Genomic DNA, 22,418 nt, shown 5'->3' on the forward strand with positions numbered 1-22,418 from the left:
CAGTTATCAGACATTACTCAATTTACTCAAAAGGCTGCAGGTGCTAAGTTTTGAGTATACTCAACACAGAGATAGATTTTGGACTAAAAGAATCAAGGGATATGAGGATTCGGAGGGAACGTGGAGTTGAGGTCAAAGATCAATCATAATCTTATTAAATGGCGGAGCAGGCTCGAAGGGCCATATGGTACACTCCTACTGCTAGTTCTATGTTCTTGTATGTTTGGACTAATCTACCAGACAGAGTTGTGAAGGCAAAAAATTTAAAGACATTCAGCCAGAAGTGTCGAGTGGATGATCCATCTCGGCCTCCTCCTGAGGTACCCAGCATCAGATGCCAGTCTTCAGCCAATCTGATTCATTCCACATGATATCAAGAAACGTCTGAAGGTACTGGATACTGCAAAGGCTATGGGCCCTGACAACATTCCAGCAAGTGTACTGAAGACTTGTGTTCCAGAACTAGCAGTGCCCCCAGCAAAGCTGTTCCAGTACAGCTACAACCCCGACATCTGCCCGGCAATGTGGAAAATTGCCTAATTATGTTTTGTACACAAAAGCAGAACAAATCCAACAATTACTGCCCCATCAGTCTACTCTCTATCAGTAAAGTGATGGAAGGTGTCGTCGACAGTGCTATCAAGCGGCACTTGCTCAGCATTAACCTGCTCACTGAACTTCAGTTTGGGTTCCACCAGGCCACTCAGCTCCTGACCTCTTTACAGCCTTTGTCCACACATGGGCAAAAGAGCTGAAATCCAAAGGGGAGGAGAGAGTGACTGCCCTTGACATCAAGGCAGCATTTGACCAAACATGGCATCAAGGAGCCCTAGCAAAATTGGAGTCAATGGGAATCAGGGGTGGGGTGGGGGGAGGGGGAAACCTCTCTGCTGCTCGGAGTCATATCTAGCACAAAGAAAGATGGTCGTGGTTGTTGGAGGTCAATCATCTCAGTCCTAGGCCATCACTGCTGGAGTTCCTCAGTGTCCTAAGCCCAACCATCTTCAGCCTCTTCATCAAATGACCTTCCTTCAGTCATAAGGTCTGAAGTGGGGAAGTTCGCTGATGATTGCACAATATTCAGTACCATTCGTGACTCCTCAGATACTCAAGCAGCCCATGTCCAGATGCAGCAAGACCCGGACAACATCTATGCTTTGAGCTGATAAGTAGCAAGTAACAGTCGTGCCGCACAAGTGCCAGGCAATGATTATCTCAAACAAAAGATAATCTAACCATCTCCCCTTGATGTTCAACGGCATTACCATCGCTGAATCCCCCACTATCCTGGGGGCTACCATTGACCAGAAACTGAACTGGAGTAGCCACATAAATACTGTGGCTACAAGAGCAGGTCAGAAGCTAGGAATCCTGCAGCAAGTAACTCATCTCATGACGCCCCAATGCCTGTCCACCATCTACAAGGCACAAGTCAGGGGTGTGATGGAATACTCTCCACTTGCCTGGATGGGTGCAGCTCCAACAATACTCACGAAGCTCGACACCATCCAGGACAAAGCAGCCCACTTGATTGGCACTCCATCCACAAACATTCACCCCCTCCACTACAGTGGCAGCAGTGTGTACCATCGACAAGATGCACTGCAGCAACGCACCAAGGCTCCTTAGACAGCACCTTCCAAACCCGCAACCTCTACCAACTAGAAGGACAAGGGCAGCAAATGCATGGGAACACCACCACCTGCAAGTTCTCCTCCAAGCCACACACCATCCTGACTTGGAACTATATCGCCGTTCCTTCACTGTTGGTGGGTCAAAATCCTGGAACTCCCTTCCTAACAGCACTGTGGGTATACCTACACCCCAAGGACTCCAGCGGGTCAAGAAGGCAGCTCACCACCACCTTCTCAAAGGCAATCAGGAACGGTCAATAAATGCTGTCCTAGCCAGCGACACCCGTATCCCCCCGAATGAATGAATAAAAAAATGCAGCTGGATGAGATACAAGGCAGCTATGATACTGCAAGGAGGAGCTTCAATGGGACCTAATGGTCATTTCTCATTCTTGAGATTTGTTATGCTTTCAGGTTCTTTTAGTGTATCCACTGCCCTGAGCTGATGCCTTTAATGAATGTATCACCTTCTTATCTGCTTCATTTGCAAATAACATTCAGCACCACAAAGACACAAAAGGAATGCTGAATAAATGCAAATGACAAAAGCAGTACAAGCCTAAACCTAGCGATTTATAACCTTGGACAAACTTTGTGCCTTGACAAGGTGCAGTGAAAGGATTTGGTTAGTATTGTAGAAAACTCACCCTTTGCTTTAACCCTCAGGGTACGGTTCCTCTTTAATTCTATTCCTAGCACATCGTAGAAAGTTGTTATCTCTATTAGAGAGAGATTATGGATCTTTTTCATATCCTGAGAGGATAGGTCTCCAATTCGTGTTAATCCCAGTCTGTCCTTCCGAATGGTAAATTTCTGAAATTGTAATAGACTCAACGCAATTAATGAACTTCCCGAGTGGGAAACTGTAACTTCCTCTTTGACAAATAAATGTTATGTTGTGTAATTGATTTGAGTTTAAGAAATAAACCAGCATTTGGCCTGAAAGATCAGTACTTTGGAGCTCTGGTACTCTGTCTCATGGAGCAGTGCAACAAAGGCTCTTGTCTCCAATAGCCATACACCAGGTTACCAATTTCAAGCATGGAGAGGTACTGGAGAGGGTAAAGAGGAAAACCAAAAGGAAAACCCATGACGAAGCCATTCTTATGTATTTCATAGCCGAACAGGCCTGAGAACAGGTCGACCTCACCCCCACTGCCCCAAGCAGCTTGGGCGGGGGAATATGTGGTATGGGAAGACCACAGAATACAAAAAGGGCAGAAAAATAAAAAAAACTACTTCCAATAATGACTATTGTGTTTGAGTAGAATATACAGAACTCATGAAATGTTTTAATAACTGTCTTGCCAAAATAATGTAGGAGGAGAGGAACACTACAGTGTTCAATATGTAGCTCAGAGTTTGATGTGGGCAATTTGAAGGGTACAGTTCTAGCTGCAGGAGCTAGATTTGGATATTGCAGAATGGAGATCTGGGTTTTGAGTTTAAGGCTTGTTTTGGATTCATAAAACAATCTCCAACCTTAGCATGCACATGTCTTGTTAAAACCCTGAGAAATAGCATAGCTGCTGTTAAATTTGTTTGATGAAACTTACAGGTAGTGTGCTACTGGGTCTCTTTGTAAAGTTGTTTCTCATTCGCTGTTCTTTCTGGGCTGCCGTCAGTGACTCAGAGTAGGGGATGTCCCAGTTCAGGTCCTCTGTTATTTCAGGGTTGCTTTGCTGGCTTTCTATTTTACCACTTTTGTTATTCTCTAAGGGGAAAATAATTTTGTTAGCATAAACAGTACATAAAGCCCAAAAACGCACATTCTAGCGACATATCAGGTGAAATATTTTTCCAGTTAGGTTTTTAATCTGTTGGAATGGTCATAAATCATGGACTTTATGTTCTCCTACTTTCTCACTTCCCTCAGAGATTGAGTAGGTTAAGACAGTCCATTATAGGACAAATTGTATATTACCTGTCGGCAGCATGATGAACTAAATGCCCTTTCTTTGTTCGAACGATTCTAGTCATACAGGTACAATATTTTTTTTCAGCTCCTGAACACATTCTCATTGACAGAAAAATACCAAAACTCCAACCAACCAAAGATCAGTGTATCGGGTTAGGCAATACCCTTTCACCTTTGAACTGGAGTGTAAACCCAACTGAGCCAGATGAGAAAAAAAATTCACATGCCTGCTGTCTACATGTGCCCAGTGTCAGCAGTGCCTCAATTGGTAGCACTCTCAGATCTGAGTCTGTAGGTTTCAGGTTCAAGTCTCACTCCAGGACTTGAGAACAAAAATCTAGGCTGACACTTCAGTGCATACTGAGGGAGTGCTGCACTGTCAGAGGTGCCATCTTTCAGATGAGACGTTAAACCGAGGCTCTGTCTGCCTTCTCAGTTGTAAAGAAAATCCCAGCAGGGGAGTTATCTCTGGTGCCCTGGCTAATATTTATCCCTCAATCGACATCACAAGAAACAGATTATCTGGTCAATATCACATGGCTATTTGTGGGAGCTTGCTGTGTGCAAATTAGCTGCTGCACTTCACTTCAAAAGTACTTCATTGGCTGTAAAGCACTTTGGGATGTCTTGACATTGTGAAAGACACTATATAAATGCAATTCCTTTCTTTTTGTTAAACAAGGGCTGTGTGTGGAAAGGCCAGTCCCTTGTGCGACCCACATGACAAAATTGATCCTCACAGAAAGACTGATAAGGCAAATGGAAAAATATAATACTCATGCTGGTACAACAGGCGGTGTCTTATGAGGTTGGGCTCAGGCATATTGTTGGGACAGAGTAGAAGGAACTTTATTTTGCAGTTAACCATGCTATACCTGACATGGGAATGCTTAACGCTGCTAACAACTTTTCATTCTTTGCCTCCTCCAACAAGCATGACTAGTGATTGGACAGTTGCATCATCTAAAAGGATAGGTTGAGCAGTTATGTGTCTGATAGTTTTTCCCCACATGTCTTTTTATACATTCAAATGAAATCCATAAATTTATCACAAAGCTTTCTACATTTAGAGATTCAGAGTCAGACACAATTTATACAGTCCCATCTTTTAAACTTGATTTAACATTGAAAATAGAAGAAGTTTGAAATCTTTGATTCTCAGATATATTTCTTTGTCAAAACTTCTAGTATTCTGTCTCCCCCATGTGGACCCTGTTTGTGCATTCTGGAACACACTGCAAACATTGATGGTGAGATGCACAAAGTCTCACTGGACACTCCATCAACAAGTTGAAATTGTATCCAAAATTGGCACAAGTTAAATGGGCATTCACCATGACCAAAGTGAATCCATCTATTACCATCTCTTAATTCCACTCCATTTTGCTGAGCTGATACTTCAGTACATTACTGAGGGAATACGGTACGGTCAGAGGTGCCTTCTTTTGGGTAAGAAGTTTAACCAGGGCCATGCCTGCTCCCCGGGTGGATGTAGAAGATCTCAGGGCACTATTTTGAATCGATCGACATAACTAAAACAGATTATCTGGTAATTATCATTGCTGTTTGTTGCAGCTTGCTGTACCCAAAGTGGCTGCTGCGTTTCCTGCATTAAAACAGTGCTTCATTGGCTGTAAAGCACTTTGCGACTTCCTGAGGTTGTCAATGTAAATGCTAGTCTCTCTTTTCTTTAATTATTCTAGCCTACTCCTGCCGTTAATGGCTTTCTTTTCTTTGTTTTTTTTTTAAACCTGCAAGATAAAAATCAGGAAACAGCATATCACCTGGTTTTAATATTACTGCCTTGATCTAAACTGTAAGAAATCCTAGTTATGAAGAAGTTCATTCTTTTTAATTTGTTGAAAAGCCTGGAACGAGTTAGAAAAAGAAAATCCCTATTGCCCTGCATCATGTGATGCGAGTCACTGGGTTATGCTCAGTAAGGTCATTTGAGTCCTCCCAAAAAGGGAAGATGTCATGCATGTCATGCTCTACCCTTCCATTTTGGGTAACCCTACCACCTTCAAGGTTTGACCAGAAGTATCATATCGTCATATAGCTGCCACCCCCATCCTCTCTCCATTAAGCCTTAACCAGAATTTCTCTAGTTTATTAATCATACAGTCAAAGAGTCATGGCCCACTGTGTCCACGCCGGCCATCAAGCCTATCTATTCTAATCCCATTTTCCAGCACTTGGCCCGTAGCCTTGTATGCTATGGCATTTCAAGTGCTCACCTAAATACTACTTAAATGTTAAAGTCATCATTATCAGCAATTCACTGAAATTTTCTTTTTATTCCTTCCAAATTTCAAAGCCGCCATTGAACATGGTCTTCCACCTCCCCTTCTGTGTTGAAACCAAGACATTGCACCTACTTCTATTTATTCTTTCCCAAAACCGAAAAACTATTGAAGTCCTCACCTTGCGCCCATCTTCTCTTACTCCCACAATCTATAGGCTTTTAAAAGCTAAGTTTGGTATCCCACATCACTACTTCTTGATTCATCTCATGTCTTTTTAACCTTCTGCAATATTAACTTTGGCCTTTCTTCTACGTGTATCAATAAAAAAAAACATTGCTCTGCCTTCCTTTGACTTTTTTTTGGAAATTTATTCATTCATGGGATGTGGGCGCCACTGGCAAGGTCAACATTTATTGCCCATTCCTAATTTCCCTTGAGAAGGTGGTTGTGAGCTGCCTTCTTGCGTATGCAAGAGGGCCTTGCTAGGCAATTGTTAAGAGACAACACATTGCTGTGGGTCTGTAGTCGCATATAGGCCAGACTGGATAAGGACAGCAGATTTCCTTCCCTGAAGGACCCTAGTGAACCAAATGGATTTTAATGATAATCAAGTAGTTTCATGTTCACCATTGCTGATACTAGCCTTTTATTCCAGATTTATTTTTAATTAATTGAATTTAATTTCCACAGCTGCCATGATTGAATTTAAATTCAGGTCTCTGGATCATTAGTTCAGGCCATGCATTACTGGTCCAATAATGTAACCAGTAAGCTACCATACCCCAGATGCAGTTATCACTAAGGAAAAACTGCTGAAAATATTTTTAATCAATTCAAGTATTTGGAAATCCCACCAGCAGTATACAGGTTAAAAATAAAACTGTTTCACAAGGTCAGATCTTAATATCTTTAGTCAAGCAGGTGTCAGGAAATCCTGACCTGAGTAATTATGAGATCATTAATATCCTTAAAAACAGACAGGTGACGGACAGAGGTGCCGGTTTATAACATAATTGATAGTTAAGAATAATGGCTACATCATTCAAATGGTACAATGGTCAAATCCGCCATTGTTAGACCAGGTTACATTTTTAACTACCCAAACAGGATGGGTCTTATCAACAAGGAAAACCTCGTCAAAACTTTGAGGCATTCTGAGAAATGGACAGATTTAGATCACTCTGTGAGACACTTAACTGTATTTCGTGACCTCCAGAAAGTAACACTTGTTAAATCACAATGGCCAGATGATTCTTTATCTGACTCTGTACAAGATCATCCCAGAACAAAAAGGTTCTTATTTGAAATGTTAGACTATTTTCCGTTCTGTACTTGAACATCCTCCACTTGTGCATCAAGGTTTAACGTTGTGAGTACAGGAAGAGATTGTGTCTTGGAAATATTACAGTACAACAGTAGTGTTTGATGGTTCTTTTCTAGTCCATTTCTATTTTAATCCCAAAAATTCATCTGGTTGGATTGGAGGACTTGCCTGAAGTTCAGTCTCAATGCGACAACCGAATGTTTCTACTGTTTTTTTGATTAAACTGAAATCAGGCCTATCGAAATGAAGTGACAATCCCCATTGGGTTAATTTTTACCTTTACTGTCTGGGGAGTAAACCAGCAGAGATGATCACCAATAATGTAGTGTAATGGTGACTTTACCTTTAAGAAACTGTAGCTTTAAGAGACCAGGCCACAAATGCAACTGCTAACATCATACACATAGATGGAGGAGACACCATTTTGAGAGAGCAGATACACACACACCTCAGCGAGGAAAAGACCTACATCCGAGATCATGCAATGTAGATAAGAAAAATGATAAATAGTATTTGCGTTGCATCCAAATATAAAGCCTGCAGTTATCATTTCATGAAGACTTATGCAAGCTCAGCACAACACTTCATCGCCCGTTGTTCAACATGCAGCTTCTATAACAGATGGGCGATTCGCTCCACCAGTTCACCGCCTGGAGGAGAGGGTGAAAACTACCCCTATTGAAAGACCAGAATGGTTTATTGTTTTCTATCAGATAGAAAAGACATTCTCAACCCATTGGATCAGTGGCTGGATCAATTCATAGAATCGTGAAATCTTGCAGCTCAAGAGGAGGCCATTCAGCCTGTGCTGCCTGTACCGGCTCCTTGAAAAAGTAATTGCTTATCACCAGAAAAAGGCTGGAACCAGAACTAAGTATTCCACACATCAATCTGTCATCAGATTAAATAATTTGGATGTTTTGTTTCAAGATCTCATGGTGTCGTAATATTGAAGTTAGATTCTAATATGTCAATATCGGTCACATTGGGGTTAATGCTGAAAACGTGGTTTTATGTTGGGTTTACGATAGTCCTAGCAATAGTCTTTCAATTGTAACATTCCATCATTATAGCACTTTATACAAAGAGTGACATTTAAAACTTGCTGTCAAATTAAATGACTGCTCAGCTGTCTGCAGGGCATTTTAAGAATTGTTGGTAGCAATCATTTCTCTCGTACAACTCAGGTTTCGCAGGAACAATTTGAGTGAAAGGGATACAGTTCCATAAAGAAAGTAACTTGAACTCTCGACACAATTCTCAAATCAATCTTTTCTACATGGTTATGTGCTTAAAACGCAAACATCTATAATGAATGCCAATTAAGATTATTTGAAACATAGGCCCATTAGTTCAACGTAAGACAGTTATCAGTAAGTAGGTAGTCTTAAGGGTACGTAGTATCAAATCTGTTTCCTCAGTAGGAAGCTAACTTTGCTTTCTATTCTGTAATTGTTCCCCACTACCCCGACCTGCCATTTTGCTCCCCTGAAGGTATTGACATATGCTGGGATTCAGTTCTATCATCACTAATAGCCCTATGGTTTCCTCATTCTTCATTTATTAGTCAAGACAGTGAATGTTAGTTGGATTTCTTACAATGAGTCACACCATAGCTGAGCATGATTCCACCTTCGCTGCTAACTAACAGAGATCACTGGGTAGCAATCAGCAACAAGAGACCCAGATGATTTTTTTTTTGTTGCACTTAGACTCTAATATAGACCAAATATCAAACCTGGAATCTTTCCGCTCTGCATGGCTTATGTAACACTATCAATTGGTACATTGAGGCAGACGTAGTCATCGTTCTGATTACAATATGGTTCTATTTAAAAGGGCCAAAGGGGTTATATTTTCCAAATGGCACGGAATGCATACTGCAGTAATACTCGGCACTTTTTTGACGCAGATGGTAATCTTTTTAAAATATTGGGAAATATACTCCATTATTTAATTAAATAACATTACAGAATGACTCGTGTGCAAGGAATACACAGGATGCTGGGAAGTAAACAGGAAGTTAGATCCAATGGACAAGTTTATCAGATGAAATAAAATAAGTGACAACAGCGAGTCTGTTTGCTCATTTGTTATTCAAACTGTGATGATGGCTTCATTTGATTTTCAGACACTGCACATTCATACCAACTACTTTACAATTTAGCATTGCTTCTCAAGTCTTTACTTAAAATATATGCTGGATACATGATGCCCTTTTTTTAAAGAAAGGTGTTATTTGATGAATTGTTAAAATCCATTAGCTAATCACATGGACTTTCTTTAGATTAGATTAGAGATACAGCACTGAAACAGGCCCTTCGGCCCACCGAGTCTGTGCCGAACATCAACCACCCATTTATACTAATCCTACACTAATCCCATATTCCTACCACATCCCCACCTGTCCCTATATATTTCCCTACCACCTACCTATACTAGTGACAATTTATAATGGCCAATTTACTTACCAACCTGCAAGTCTTTTGGCTTGCGGGAGGAAACCGGAGCACCCGGAGGAAACCCACGCAGACACAGGGAGAACTTGCAAACTCCACACAGACAGTACCCGGAATCGAACCCGGGTCCCTGGAGCTGTGAGGCTGCGGTGCTAACCACTGCGCCACTGTGCCGCCCTTTAACAGAGACTTCTTGTTTCCCTAGCGATATTCTTACCGCCGCTGCAGAAGGTGTGATTCCTTGCTGCAGCTCAGTTCTAAGGGAATAGTTACTTTATGCTATTGGAATCAGGTGACCATTCTTCATGAATGCGAAATTTTGGATGCTATTCAGTCATAGGAATTGGATAGTCAAACTCAAACCCCTCCTCATATAAATGACCCATGCCCATATAAATGCAAGCTCAAGAAGTTTGCAGACGGCACAAAGATTGGCCATGTGGTAGATAGCGAGGAGGATCGCTGTCGGCTGCAGGAAGATATTGATGGTCTGGTCAGATAGGCAGAAAAGTGGCAAATGGAATTCAACATGGAGAAGTGTGAGGTGATGCATTTGAGGTGGTTAAACAAAGCAAAGGAATACACGATTAATGGGAAAATACTGAAAAGTGGAGAGGAAGTGTGGGACCTTGGAGTGAATGTCCACGGATCCCTGAAGGTAGCAGGACAGGTTGATAAAGGTGGTTAAGAAGGCATATGGAATCCTTTCCTTTATTAGCTGAGGTATCGAATATAAGAGCAGGGAGGTTATGCTGGAACTGTATAACTCATTTGTTAGACCACAACTAGAATACTGTGTGCAGTTCTGGTCACCTCATTACAGAAAGGATGTAATTGCACTAGAGAAGGTACAGAGGAGATTTACAAGGATGTTGCCAGGACTGGAAAAATGCAACTATGAGGAAAGATTGGATAGGCTGGGGTTGTTTTCATCGGAGCAGAGAAGGCTGAGGAGAGATCTGATTGAAATGTACCAAATTTTGAGGGGCCTGGATAGAGTGGAGGTGAAGGGTCTAGTCACCTTAGCAGAGAGGTCAGTGACGAGGGGGCATAGATTTAAAGTGATTGGTCGAAAAATTAGAGAGAGGCGATGAAGAAAAACTTTTTCACACAGAGGGTGGTGATGGTCTGGAAGTCACTGCCTGAAAGGGTAGTTGAGGCAGACACCCTCAACTCATTCAAAAGGTGTCTGGAAATGCATCTCAAGTGCCGTAATCTGCAGGGCTACGGAAGAATGCCGGAAGGTGGGATTAGAATAGGTGGATCATTTTTCGGCCAGCACAGGCATAATGGGCCAAGTGGCCTCTTTCTGTGCCTTAAGCTTTCTATGATTCAAATTTTTCATCCCCTAGCTTAGGACCACTGAGGTGATTTGTAGAAGCCTTAATTTCCTCTTGTTCTCCCCTCTCCCCATTACAGTAGCAGTTTACAACCTGAGCAGCACTTACCTTTTGTATGATCCCACAATGTCTTTTCCTCTGACTGTTGGACACCATTCGAAGTAGGTGATCCCTCAGGTGTCATAAACTCAATTCTGGCCTGTGAGTGGAAAGGAAAGAAAACACATTAACAAAACTGGCATTCAGTTTCCACCCCCCCCCCCCCCCCCACCCCACCCCCAACCCCCCAAAAAAACCCATCAAACTTTGCATTCATGCCATTGAATTCATTATCTGAGAAATTAGCCTGGGCAGTACCCATTTTTCAGACGTTCAACAGCCTGTTAAGTTTCCAAAAGGCGACAGGAGAGCACAGGTTCCTTATAAGCTGGAAGGGCACCACGTGCCATACTGTGATAGGCAAAAGATTAGCCATCCAGGGCATTACTGAAACCACCATCAGTCTGTGGGCATTTTCAAATAGGGCTGTTTGAGAAGCCCCTTCTGTGATAGGCATGCACGCAGCTAGCATCAGAACGTGGAGCCGGGAGGAACATTCAAACCACACGGATCACTGCCAGCCGCTGCTCAACGATAATGAAGCCCAAGGCCTAATATTATGTGCCCTATTCAGGCATATGGATCATTCCCCGCATCCCTTGTGTGTTCATTTTTGGGCAAGCTCAAATGTCTAGGCCAGTTATTCGATTTCATGCAAATAGTTTTCCAATTATCTTTTGCATTTTATACAATAGCGTAATAGTGTCTTTAATGTGGTTGACATCCCAAGAATCCTCATGAACAAGAATATTTCAACATCTAAAATCAGAAAAGGCTTGTTGCAGTACTAGGGTTGTTACAATTGATTTCTAAATCTTTTGAATAAAAGTTGAAAAATGTCTGCCAAATGCCTGATTTCTAACTGCCACTGGAAAGTGTCTATTTGTTGGTGTTGGATCATTTTGACTGCAATGATATTCATTATTGAACACAGCTTGCCAGTAGTCCAGACTCGCATGAATAATGCTTACTTGGCTGAGTTACCAAAAGGGTATTAATGCCCATTAAAATCATATTACAGTCACTCAGGAAATTAGAGGAGAGAAAAAAAAGTTGTTGCACTGATTTTCAATTCACTATTTTCATCCCAATTTTGCCACTTGCCAGACATTTTCAGTGGAAAGAAGTAGTGAGCAGATTAACCATTACATTGCCAACACTAGCAACAGAAAATCTAGAAACCAAGCATGGTTGTATCGGCAATTTCCATGTTTTGACAGTTTAGCAAGTGGAGAATCCTTGTCCGCTTTTTCTTTCCAAGAATTTGAGGGTTTTTATGGACTGTATTCAGCCAGGTGAGCTGCCATAAATCTTTTCTGCTTCATTACATTTTATGTTCCTACTTCAACTGTTCAGACGGAAAAGGGGGGAAATTAGTCTCCAAAATGGCAGATCTAGACACTTTATTCTCAGGTCAGTGAGGCTACTTTGATTCGATACCATGTTACAGGTGTAATGATCATGTTGATACACTAGCTACCCAGAGATTGCAAGCTCAAATGCTATCATGACAAGTTGTGAAATAGGATTTCATAAATCTGGTAATTGTAATGAGCTGACGTCAGATAAATAGCCATTCCTACTCAGTCTGATCCTTTGAAGTAGCCAAGCAAACCACTCAGTAGGGTAGACCCACCAGGGGTGGGGCCACAATAACATACAGTGAGATGGGAGTGACCCTGGGAGTCCCCAGTATTGACTCCAGGTCCTGAGAAGGCTCATGACTTCAGATCAATTGGTCAAAGATGGTCAAAGAAACCTCCTGATCGCCAATCTACCACCCCCTCAAATGACAAATCAATATTAAAAAGAACAAAGAACAAAGATAATTACAGCACAGGAACAGGCCCTTCGGCCCTCCAAGCCTGCGCCGATCCAGATCCTCTCTCTAAACATGTCGCCTATTTTCTAAGCTTCTGTATCTCTTTTCTTCCTGCCCATTCATGTATCTGTCTAGATAAATCTTAAAAGACTCCATGTTGAAGATCAGTTTGAGAGAACTCTAATTAAATCAAAGCCAGAGAGTGTACTCTGGGTCGGGTTGTCAATGTTCACCACCTGAATGAGCCGATCGAGTTCAACAGCAGATAACTTCCAGAGGGGGCTACAAAGCTGGTGAACAATCAAAACAAGGAAGTGATCTACTTAAGCCCATCTTCACCTACCTATCTGTCATAGATACATCTTTCCATGATTTTATAGGTAGTTCATTCCCACCAATACTAAGACAGAGCCTGATCTCCATAGTGAAGACATCCACCACTATAGAGTGTGACACAATTGCTGTGCTAAATGGGAAACGATATTGGAAATATTCCTTCATAGTTGTCTTACTTCCTGTGCCTTCACCTCACCTTGATAATGGTGTAGTGTTAGGAGGTCAATCCGGCAGATTTATTGCTACAGGCAAATCCAGAATGCTCAACAGGATCAGAAAAGCCTTAATGTTATACAAGAACATAAGAACTAGGAGCAGGAGTAGGCAATTCAGCCCCTCGAGCCTGCTCCGCCATTCAATACGATTATGGCTGATCTCATCTCTGCCTCAACTCCACTTTCCTGCCCGTTCTCCATAATCCTTCAACCCATTACTAATTAAAAATCTGCCTACCTCCTCCTTAAAAATTTACTCAATGTCCTGGCATCCACCGCACTCTGGTTTAGTGAATTCCACAGACTCACGACCCTTTGAGAGAAGTAATTTTTCCTCATTTCTGTTTTAAATCTGCTACCCCTTATCCTAAAACTATGACCTCTCATTCTAGATTGTTCTTCAAAGATCTACCATGCTAAACTCCAAATCCACTCTTACACAGAGGTGTGCCCAAAACCTGAAAGCTCCATGCACCAGATGAATTGTGCCAAATAATCTCACGCACTGTCAAATACATATTGCTATTCTTTCATTTCTTCCATCTTTTTAAAAAAAATATTCTTGTGTTTCTCCAATTTATCATTTTTTCCACTTCTTTTCAATGAAACTTCAAACAATCCTTTTCCTGATAATCTCTCGATGCAGAGTTTATTTTTTTTAAATACACAGAAAGCAAAATATTAAAAACCAAATATATATTCTGAGAAAAAGTTTTAAAAAAAGTAGAGGAACTCAAAGAAGAAGAAATTAATTAAAATGGAAAATGAAGCCAAACAGAAGCAATATAGAAATCAAATAGAGTCAAAGAGGCTACTATCCCTGGCTAGGCTAGAGAGTCTAGAACTAGGGGACATAGTCTCAGGATATGGGGTCGACCATTTAGAACTGAGATAAGAAGATATTTCTTCACTCAGAGGGTTGTGAATCTTTGGAATTCTCTGCCCCAGAGGGCTGTGGATGCTCAGTCGTCAAGTATATCCAAGGCTGAGATCAATATACTTTTGGACTCAAAGAAATTCTGGGATTTGGGGATCAGGCAGGAAAGTGCAGTTGGCGGCATAAATCAGCTATGATCTTAATGGCCAGCAGAGCAGGCTCGATGGGCTATATGGCCCACTCCTACTCCAGTTCCAGAATGAAGGGGTAAAAACTAACCTTATTAAAAAGAAAAGGCAAGCCAAGCCAGAAAAGGAAGTCATTTCTAAGACATAATTAAACAAAACAGGAGAGAAAAGGAAATGGTAAGTAACATAAAGAAGTCCAAACTTAGCAAATGGTTCCAAATGTAGCTTTAAAGCACTACTTTTTTTAGGTTTAGGCACATTAACTAATAACATTGCCATTTATTAAGAAAAAACCCATTCCAATGCAAGAAGTAACATAGCTTTACTACAACTCATTACTCACAGTGCTTGGGTACTGGTCAGAGTGCAGATGGATGCTCACTACAGGTTCAACTTCACTTACACTCGCACACCAAGAAGGATCCATCATGATGGATGCGTGTACCCGCCAAGCATCTTGGCAGTGTAGAGCCTACACTATACCACACAATCCAACAGTGAACTAACTAATGGAGTCTATCTGATCAGCTTATAAAGCTCTATTGTTTCCTTTCTATTTTAGTCAGGTCCAGTGCTGTGTATATATATTTGCATGTTTACTCTGAATATGTTTCGCAAGGTTCATGGTGGGAACCCAAAACAAAAGTTGTATTTCAAGATGATCCTTGAATTAAATGTTTTCTAAAATGACCCTTGCTTTTTGTGTCACACAGAATCTCAAAATTGATGAGAAGCTATTGCAATTGGAAGCCAGAGGTTAGATTTAAAACATCTAAAAATACATGCGAGTGTATGCAGATTGTGATCAGTTAATTGGGCCGTGCACACGCTAGGAAAATAGATGCAAAGTCCCCAGCAACCAAAAGCAGCTCAACATCAATGACTGGCAATCAGCACAATGTGGTTAGCAAGTGGGACGTTGAGATGACTATGTTATAACAAAACACAGCAACTTAACAGTTTAACTCCCAACAGAGGGCCACATAGTTCAGTTCCCGAACTGCCAGTCAGTCAGGCTTGTCACCTTTGCCCTGGATATCACTATCCGTATGTCTTCATTGCTCTATTTGCCACTCAGGCCAATTTTCCATTCATTGGCTGACTTACTACACAATCCAATAGTGAACTAATTCATCAGCTTATAAAGCTCTTACTGTTGCTTGTCATCTGACTATCACTGAAACATAGCTGCCCTCCCATCACTCTGCCTATCACTTCACCTCAGTTTTCCCCAGGGTCCTAGATGCAGCATTATGTAGAACAACAATGTTTTATTTCTTGGAATAGAGGGGAAAGTGGTACAATTCAGGTTTGTCATGTGTTCGAAAAGTGACAGTGATATTTGTCATGGAATGGTTTACGACCCATATGATTCTAGTCTTCCCACTGAAAAATTCTGCCGATCACTAATTACAATCAATTAGAGAAAGAGGGGGAACAGAACATTATTTGATAGATTTCTTTACTGATGTGTAAAAGGCATTCATAATTTCTTCATCCAGGTACATCACTTGTTAATATATCAGGAAAGCTGTCACTACGAAGAGGATTTATTCATTGGATGCATTGCAGATGTTTATTAGCGGGAAGTTATGGTTACGTAGTAACTGAACAGGGCAAGAGAATATTAGGACTATTCCATGTTGACATGCGGGTACAGTCGTATGGGTTTGATGAGTGCAGGTTATTTAATATATCAGTCAGAATAGCTACCTTTCCTGTATAGGGAAGGATGCTAGATGTTCCAGTGCTGACCAATTTCAGGTGAAACCCATCATTACCAATTACATAGAATTTAGAACACAGAAATAGGTCTTTCAGTCCAACCAGTCTGTGCCAGTGTTTATGCTCTAAACAAGCTTCCTTCCACCCTACGTCATCTAACCCTATCAGCATAAACTTCTGTTCCTTTCTCCCTCATGTACTTACCTAGCTGCCCCTTAAATGCATCTATGCTATTCATCTCAACTATTCCTTGTTGTAGCAAGTTCCTCATTTTAATCATTCTCTGGATAATGGGGTTTCATCAGATAGCCAAAATGTGTCACACATGCTCTATCCCATTCGGGCATGGAGTTTCAGATCCACTGGAAATCCAAAAAAAAAACTAGCCTGCATCAAATGTGAAAGATCTATATTATGAAAACATATCTCGTGATGTCTAAATACATTTGTCAAGTGATGAAAAGATATGATAATACTGTTGCGCTTTAAAAAAAAAAATCCGAATTTCTTCCCCATCGCTGTGTCCAGTTCTCCTGGGCTCCATCATCCTGCCCTGAAATATACTGCACATGTCCAACCCTGGATTACCCGTTCCTTCGAGATATTTATACTGCCCAGAGGAAGTCCTAGTGCATGTTTGGCCAATGACAGAATTAGTGATCAACCAGACAGAAGGTTCCAAATTAAGCTAAAAGTTCCTGGAAGAGCAGGGTGGAAGCAAAACATTCTCCTACATTACACTTCAAAAGTATTGAATTGGCTGTAAAGCACTTTGGGACAGTCTGAGGTCATAGAGTCATAGAGAGATACAGCACTGAAACAGACCCTTCGGCCCACCGAGTCTGTGCCAACCATCAACCAAACATTTATACTAATCCTACATTAATCCCATATTCCCTACCACATCCCACTTTCCCTCAATTCTCCTACCACCTACCTACACTAGGGGCAATTTACAATGGCCAATTTACCTATTAACCTGCAAGTCTTTGGTTGTGGGAGGAAACCGGAGCACCCGGCGGAAACCCACGCGGTCACAGGGAGAACTTGCAAACTCCGCACAGGCAGTACCCAGAACCGAACCTGAGTTGCTGGAGCTGTGAGGCTGCGGTGCTAACCACTGCACCACCTGTGCCGCCCAGGTCTAAGTAATTTTTCTTTCATTTGGTCATCTTTCAACATGTACAACATGCCTCAGATACCCCTCAGACCTTCCAGTCGGTGGGGGACTTGGAGGCTGGCTACAGCATCAGCTTTTTTCTGGGAACCCCTACACTTGGACAGGCAAAAAGTGGAATGGACAGTAAAAGTGGGGGGAGACTGAAAACATGCCTTCAACTCAACTATTTGGTTTAATCCTACCCCTCCATTCTGCAGGTACTGGCCAGACTCTGCCTCACAGAAAGCATCATCATGAATCCAAGAACAGTTGATACCTGGAGATCTGTATCTCCACTCTGTTCACTAACCTTTGCACCCAGGGAATACTCCCTGGCAACAAGTGCTAGGAAAACCTGATAGTCTTGCTGATGCCCAACACACACTGTGAAAAGGATACCCTCAGCCCACCTGGATGAGCACAAGCCTGTAAGGCAGTGGTTGTAATAAGGACTGTTTCAACAATAAAATCAGAAAATGAAATACAATAACACCCACTAGCCTAAGATTTAGGAAGAAAATTCCAGAATTGTGATCAGCACCTGGAAAAGAAAAGTTGGTGACCTTTCATCAATTCTGTTGCATGTTCTCACTTGAAATATCAACTTATTCCCCCTTTCATGTATTCCCAGCATTTCCCATTTTTATTTCATATTTCCATCATTTTTTTAAAATCTCACTTGCCTCGTGGTTGTAATTATTAGTACTAATCCCATACTTTCTTTTTAAAATTGTAAACAAGCTTAAAATAAAAATAACGTTATTAAAATAAACAAGACATAACAACCATCTTGCAGTCTCTTCAGATTATTTCTCTGTAAAGTTGCACTGATGGTAACAGACATTCTTAATCCCTTCCTGTGGGTGTTCCCCATGCTGCTTGTGCTGATCCTTTTACCGCAAGAAACAACAAAGGATTAACCCGTGTTATCTTAGAAATTCTACAAAATAATCATGTGGTTTATCAACCATAAATTATAATCGTTATTGATGAGGAAAAACCTTTTTCGAATTCAGCAACAAAAAAAGAAAACCAGATGCTCCCTTATTTAGAATCATAGAATGGTTACAGCACAGAAAGAGGCCGTTCGGCCCAACGTTTCCATGCTGGCTCTCCGCAAGAGCCACTCACCTTGTCCCACTCCGTGCCCTTTCTCCATAGCCCTGCAAATTCTCTCTTATCAGGCGTTTATCCAATTCCCTTTTGAAAGCCACGATTGGACCTGTCTCCACCATATGCTCAGGTAGTGCATTCCAGATCCGAACTACTCACTGTGTAAAAACGTTGTTCCTCTTGTCGCCTTTGGTTCTTTTGCCAATCACCTTAAATCAGTGTCCTCTGGTTCTCAACCCATCCTCCGATGGAAACAGTTTTTCCCTATCTACTCTGTCCAAACCCCTCATGATAGTGACCACTTCTATCTAATCTCCTCTCAACGTTCTCTACTCTAAGGGGAACAACCTCAGCATCTCCAATCTATCCCTGGAACCACTCACGTAAATCTATTCTCAAGTACCGTGCCCAGGATTGTACACAACGGCCGGGATTTTATCTGGGCGACAAGGGTCTCAACCACCGACTAAAGCACTGTCCCTTCTGTGGGAGGCTCACCGAATCAAGTACCAATTAGGCACTTAACTATTCAGCGGTGGGCCTTTCACAGGACCAAGGGCCCCAGAGATGAAAATCCCACCGAGAGCTGCCGGCCAATCAGAGGCCAGCAGCTCTTTAACTGAGCAGCACCACCACAGAGGCGAAGGCTGCCCCTGGTAGAGCACCCAATCAAGGTTCAGGAACAGCGCTGGACCCAGGCCACAGGTAGGTCAGGGCAGAAGGGGTCTTGCGGGGGAGGGGGGTTGGCAGCAAGGGCAGGGGGATGGTTCTCAGAGGGGCCCCCAACTTCCCAATGCTGGCATTTAGGCACTAAGTTTTAAACTCCAGAAAGCTTGTTATGGAAGGATTATGCTGGAGTCCATCTTTACTCAGTTTCACATTTATTGTACAGAGTAAAATAATATATAAATATTAACAATTGATACACAATTAACAGGTCAACAGATTCCCTTCTTTTATAATACAAGATCAATTAATATGCTCAAACATTTCAAAATAAACTCCATATTATGCATAAATTATTGACATTCTCAAAGCACGTTTTAAAATAAATCAAAATAAATTCCATACTGGGTACAAAGTATTACATTGGGAGATGCCCCTCCTCTAGCACCCCTATTAATTTCTTTGTACTCGGATTTCTTTTTGTGAAACAATCGGATAGCTGATGACTGGCATCTACCCATTTACGTTTGGAGATTTCCTTTCTCTCCAACATTTGTTTCAATCTAGCAAGGTCAGTACATAGACTTTTCTCACTCGCACTTTGTATAGAGTGCACATTGTCCCACAAAGAACGAATATCCACATAACATTCAATGGGTATCTTATCTTCATTATGTCTCTTGTTCAGAATGTCACCAATATTTGACAAATAGAACTCCATATCCATTGCCTTCACGAGACTCTGTTTCCGCAGCTAAAGTGTTTAGTTTTATTTTCTTAGTCTCCCAAGCTAAAAATCAACATTTCCCATTTTCACCCATCAGAAGTATTATGAAACCAGCTGCACTTGAACAACCATCAGCAAGATTAGCATGTGAAGCATCACTAAAAATTATTAGCTTCATGTTCTTTGGGTCACCTAAGGATAGGAACTTCATTACACATTTCTCCAGATTTATTTTTTTTTTTTTTTATAATGTTTTATTTGCCCTTAAAACATTATCAATTTTCGGATGTTTCATCATCGTGCTTAACTCCAGCACATTAAAACTAGCATCAGGCCGAGTCTGAGAGCACCACCAGTTTAATTGAACAATCAAGCTTTGCAATTGCTCAGTCTCTGCTGTAGATATATCATCTTTCTGTGATGACCTAACATGATTAACTGGGATGGGAGTAACACTCTCTAAATAGGATTGTTGATTTAAAGTTATTCCAGACTTAGTCTGCTTAATATCTAAACCAATATATTTAAAGGCCCCACAAGCTCGACAGCCAATCTTAAATTCTGCCCTCATCTTATTAGTAAAATTTTTCTCAAAATCCACAGTACCACCCTGTAAGAAATCATTAACATGCATCATGACGATGCCTGAAAGTTTCCCTTTATGATATCAATAAAACATTGCAGGATCTGCTTTTAGTTGAGCACAACCAATTTTCAACAAAACTGATCTCCGAGAAATACCACACCCTGGAAGCATCATTAAGGCCATAGACGCATTTGTTCAATTTCCATAATTTTCCTTCTGTATCTGCTGTCTCTTTGGGTGGTTTCAGAAACACTTCTCTGAAAAGTATCACCTTGCAGAAATGTGGCTTTTATGTCAATGGATCTACACTCCCATGAATATATGTGGCCAAAAGATTTTCAAGATTACTTATCCAGCTGTAGAGGTCCACTCCAACTTCTGTATCACCCAGTCGCTCTTCAAAACCCCTTGCAAATAGCCTCACTTTAGCCTTATAATTTCCATTGGGAAGGACCTTTTCAATACAAATCCGGGCAGCACAGTGGCGCAGTGGTTAGCACCGCAGCCTCACAGCTCCAGCGACCCGGGTTCAATTCTGGGTACTGCCTGTGTGGAGGTTGCAAGTTTTCCCTATGTCTGCGTGGGTTTCCTCCGGGTGCTCCGGTTTCCTCCCACATGCCAAAGACTTGCAGGTTGATAGGTAAATTGGCCATTAGCAATTGCCCCCAGTATAGGAAGGTGGTAGGGAAATATAGGGACGGGTGGGGATGTGGTAGTAATATGGAATTAGTGTAGGATTAGTATAAATGGGTGGTTGATGGTCGGCACAGACTCGGTGGGCCGAAGGGCCTGTTTCAGTGCTGTATCTCTAAACTAAACTAAAAACTAAACTAAATCCATCTATGTGACAAGACTGGCTGTCCCCTATCTGGTATCTCAGAATAAACTGCAAACTCTCTCCAACTCTCTAATTCCTTATCTTTTGCTTTGCTTATTAGTTTATCCTCAAGTTTATTGCCAGCCACTAAAACCTCATGGTCATGAGGACTTCTACATCTAGTTCTATTTGCAGACTGCCCTCTAGCCTTCGTTTCATTGTGGAATATGCTCAAACTATGGCCTGTATTAGCACTTTGATGTCTTTCGAGACTACTGCGAGAAGATATCCCTCGCACTTTATCGGAGGCTCTTTCTCCAGTACGAGATCACTTCCTTACACAAGAGTCACTTCCAGACCCACTATTAGGACTTGCACTGGGCTGTTTTACCCTCCACTCTTTCAGCTCATTCTGCCAGTCCATGGACCTTGCTTTCTGGCTATTATCTTGAACATTTAACCAATATTTAAACTTGCCCATAGATTTTCCTGCACGTGCCACAATTAGAACATAGAACATTACAGCGCAGTACAGGCCCTTCGGCCCTCGATGTTGCGCCGACCTCTGAAACCATCTGACCTACACTATTCCATTTTCATCCATATGTCTATCCAATGACCACTTAAATGCCCTTAAAGTTGGCGAGTCTACTACTGTTGCAGGCAGGTCGTTCCACGCCCCTACTACTCTCTGAGTAAAGAAACTACCTCTGACATCTGTCCTATATCTATCACCCCTCAACTTGAAGCTATGTCCCCTCGTGTTTGCCATCACCATCTGAGGAAAAAGACTCTCACTATCCACCCTATCTAACTCTCTGATTATCTTATATGTCTCTATTAAGTCTTCTCTCCAACGAAAACAACCTCAAGTCCCTCAGCCTTTCCTCGTAAGACCTTCCCTCGATATCAGGCAACATCCTAGTAAATCTCCTCTGCACCCTTTCCAAAGCTTCCACATCCTTCCTATAATGCAGTGACCAGAACTGCACGCAATACTCCAGGTGCGGTCGCACCAGAGTTTTGTACAGCTGCAGCATGACCTCATGGCTCCGAAACTCGATCCCCCTACTAATAAAAGCTAACACACCATATGCCTTCTTAACAGCCCTATTAACATGGGTGGCAACTTTCAGGGATTTATGTACCTGGACACCAAGATCTCTC

At 41.7% G+C, this 22,418-nt stretch overlaps 1 protein-coding gene across 8 annotated transcripts in view; it reads right to left on the bottom strand.

The window, feature by feature from the left end:
• arhgap28 (Rho GTPase activating protein 28) overlaps nucleotides 1-22,418 on the bottom strand; it is a 243,731-nt gene that overhangs the window by 42,774 nt on the left and 178,539 nt on the right. For all 8 annotated transcript variants that reach the window (XM_068031289.1, XM_068031287.1, XM_068031284.1 and 5 more), the window contains exons 4-6: nucleotides 11,030-11,120; nucleotides 3,191-3,348; nucleotides 2,282-2,447 (exon numbers count right to left, since the gene is read on the bottom strand). In XM_068031289.1, the coding sequence (XP_067887390.1) occupies nucleotides 2,282-2,447; nucleotides 3,191-3,348; nucleotides 11,030-11,120 (415 nt within the window). The remainder of the gene's footprint in view (nucleotides 1-2,281; nucleotides 2,448-3,190; nucleotides 3,349-11,029; nucleotides 11,121-22,418) is intronic.

The sequence above is a fragment of the Heterodontus francisci genome, chromosome 5 (genome assembly GCF_036365525.1).
Source record: "Heterodontus francisci isolate sHetFra1 chromosome 5, sHetFra1.hap1, whole genome shotgun sequence".
NCBI lineage: Eukaryota > Metazoa > Chordata > Chondrichthyes > Heterodontiformes > Heterodontidae > Heterodontus > Heterodontus francisci.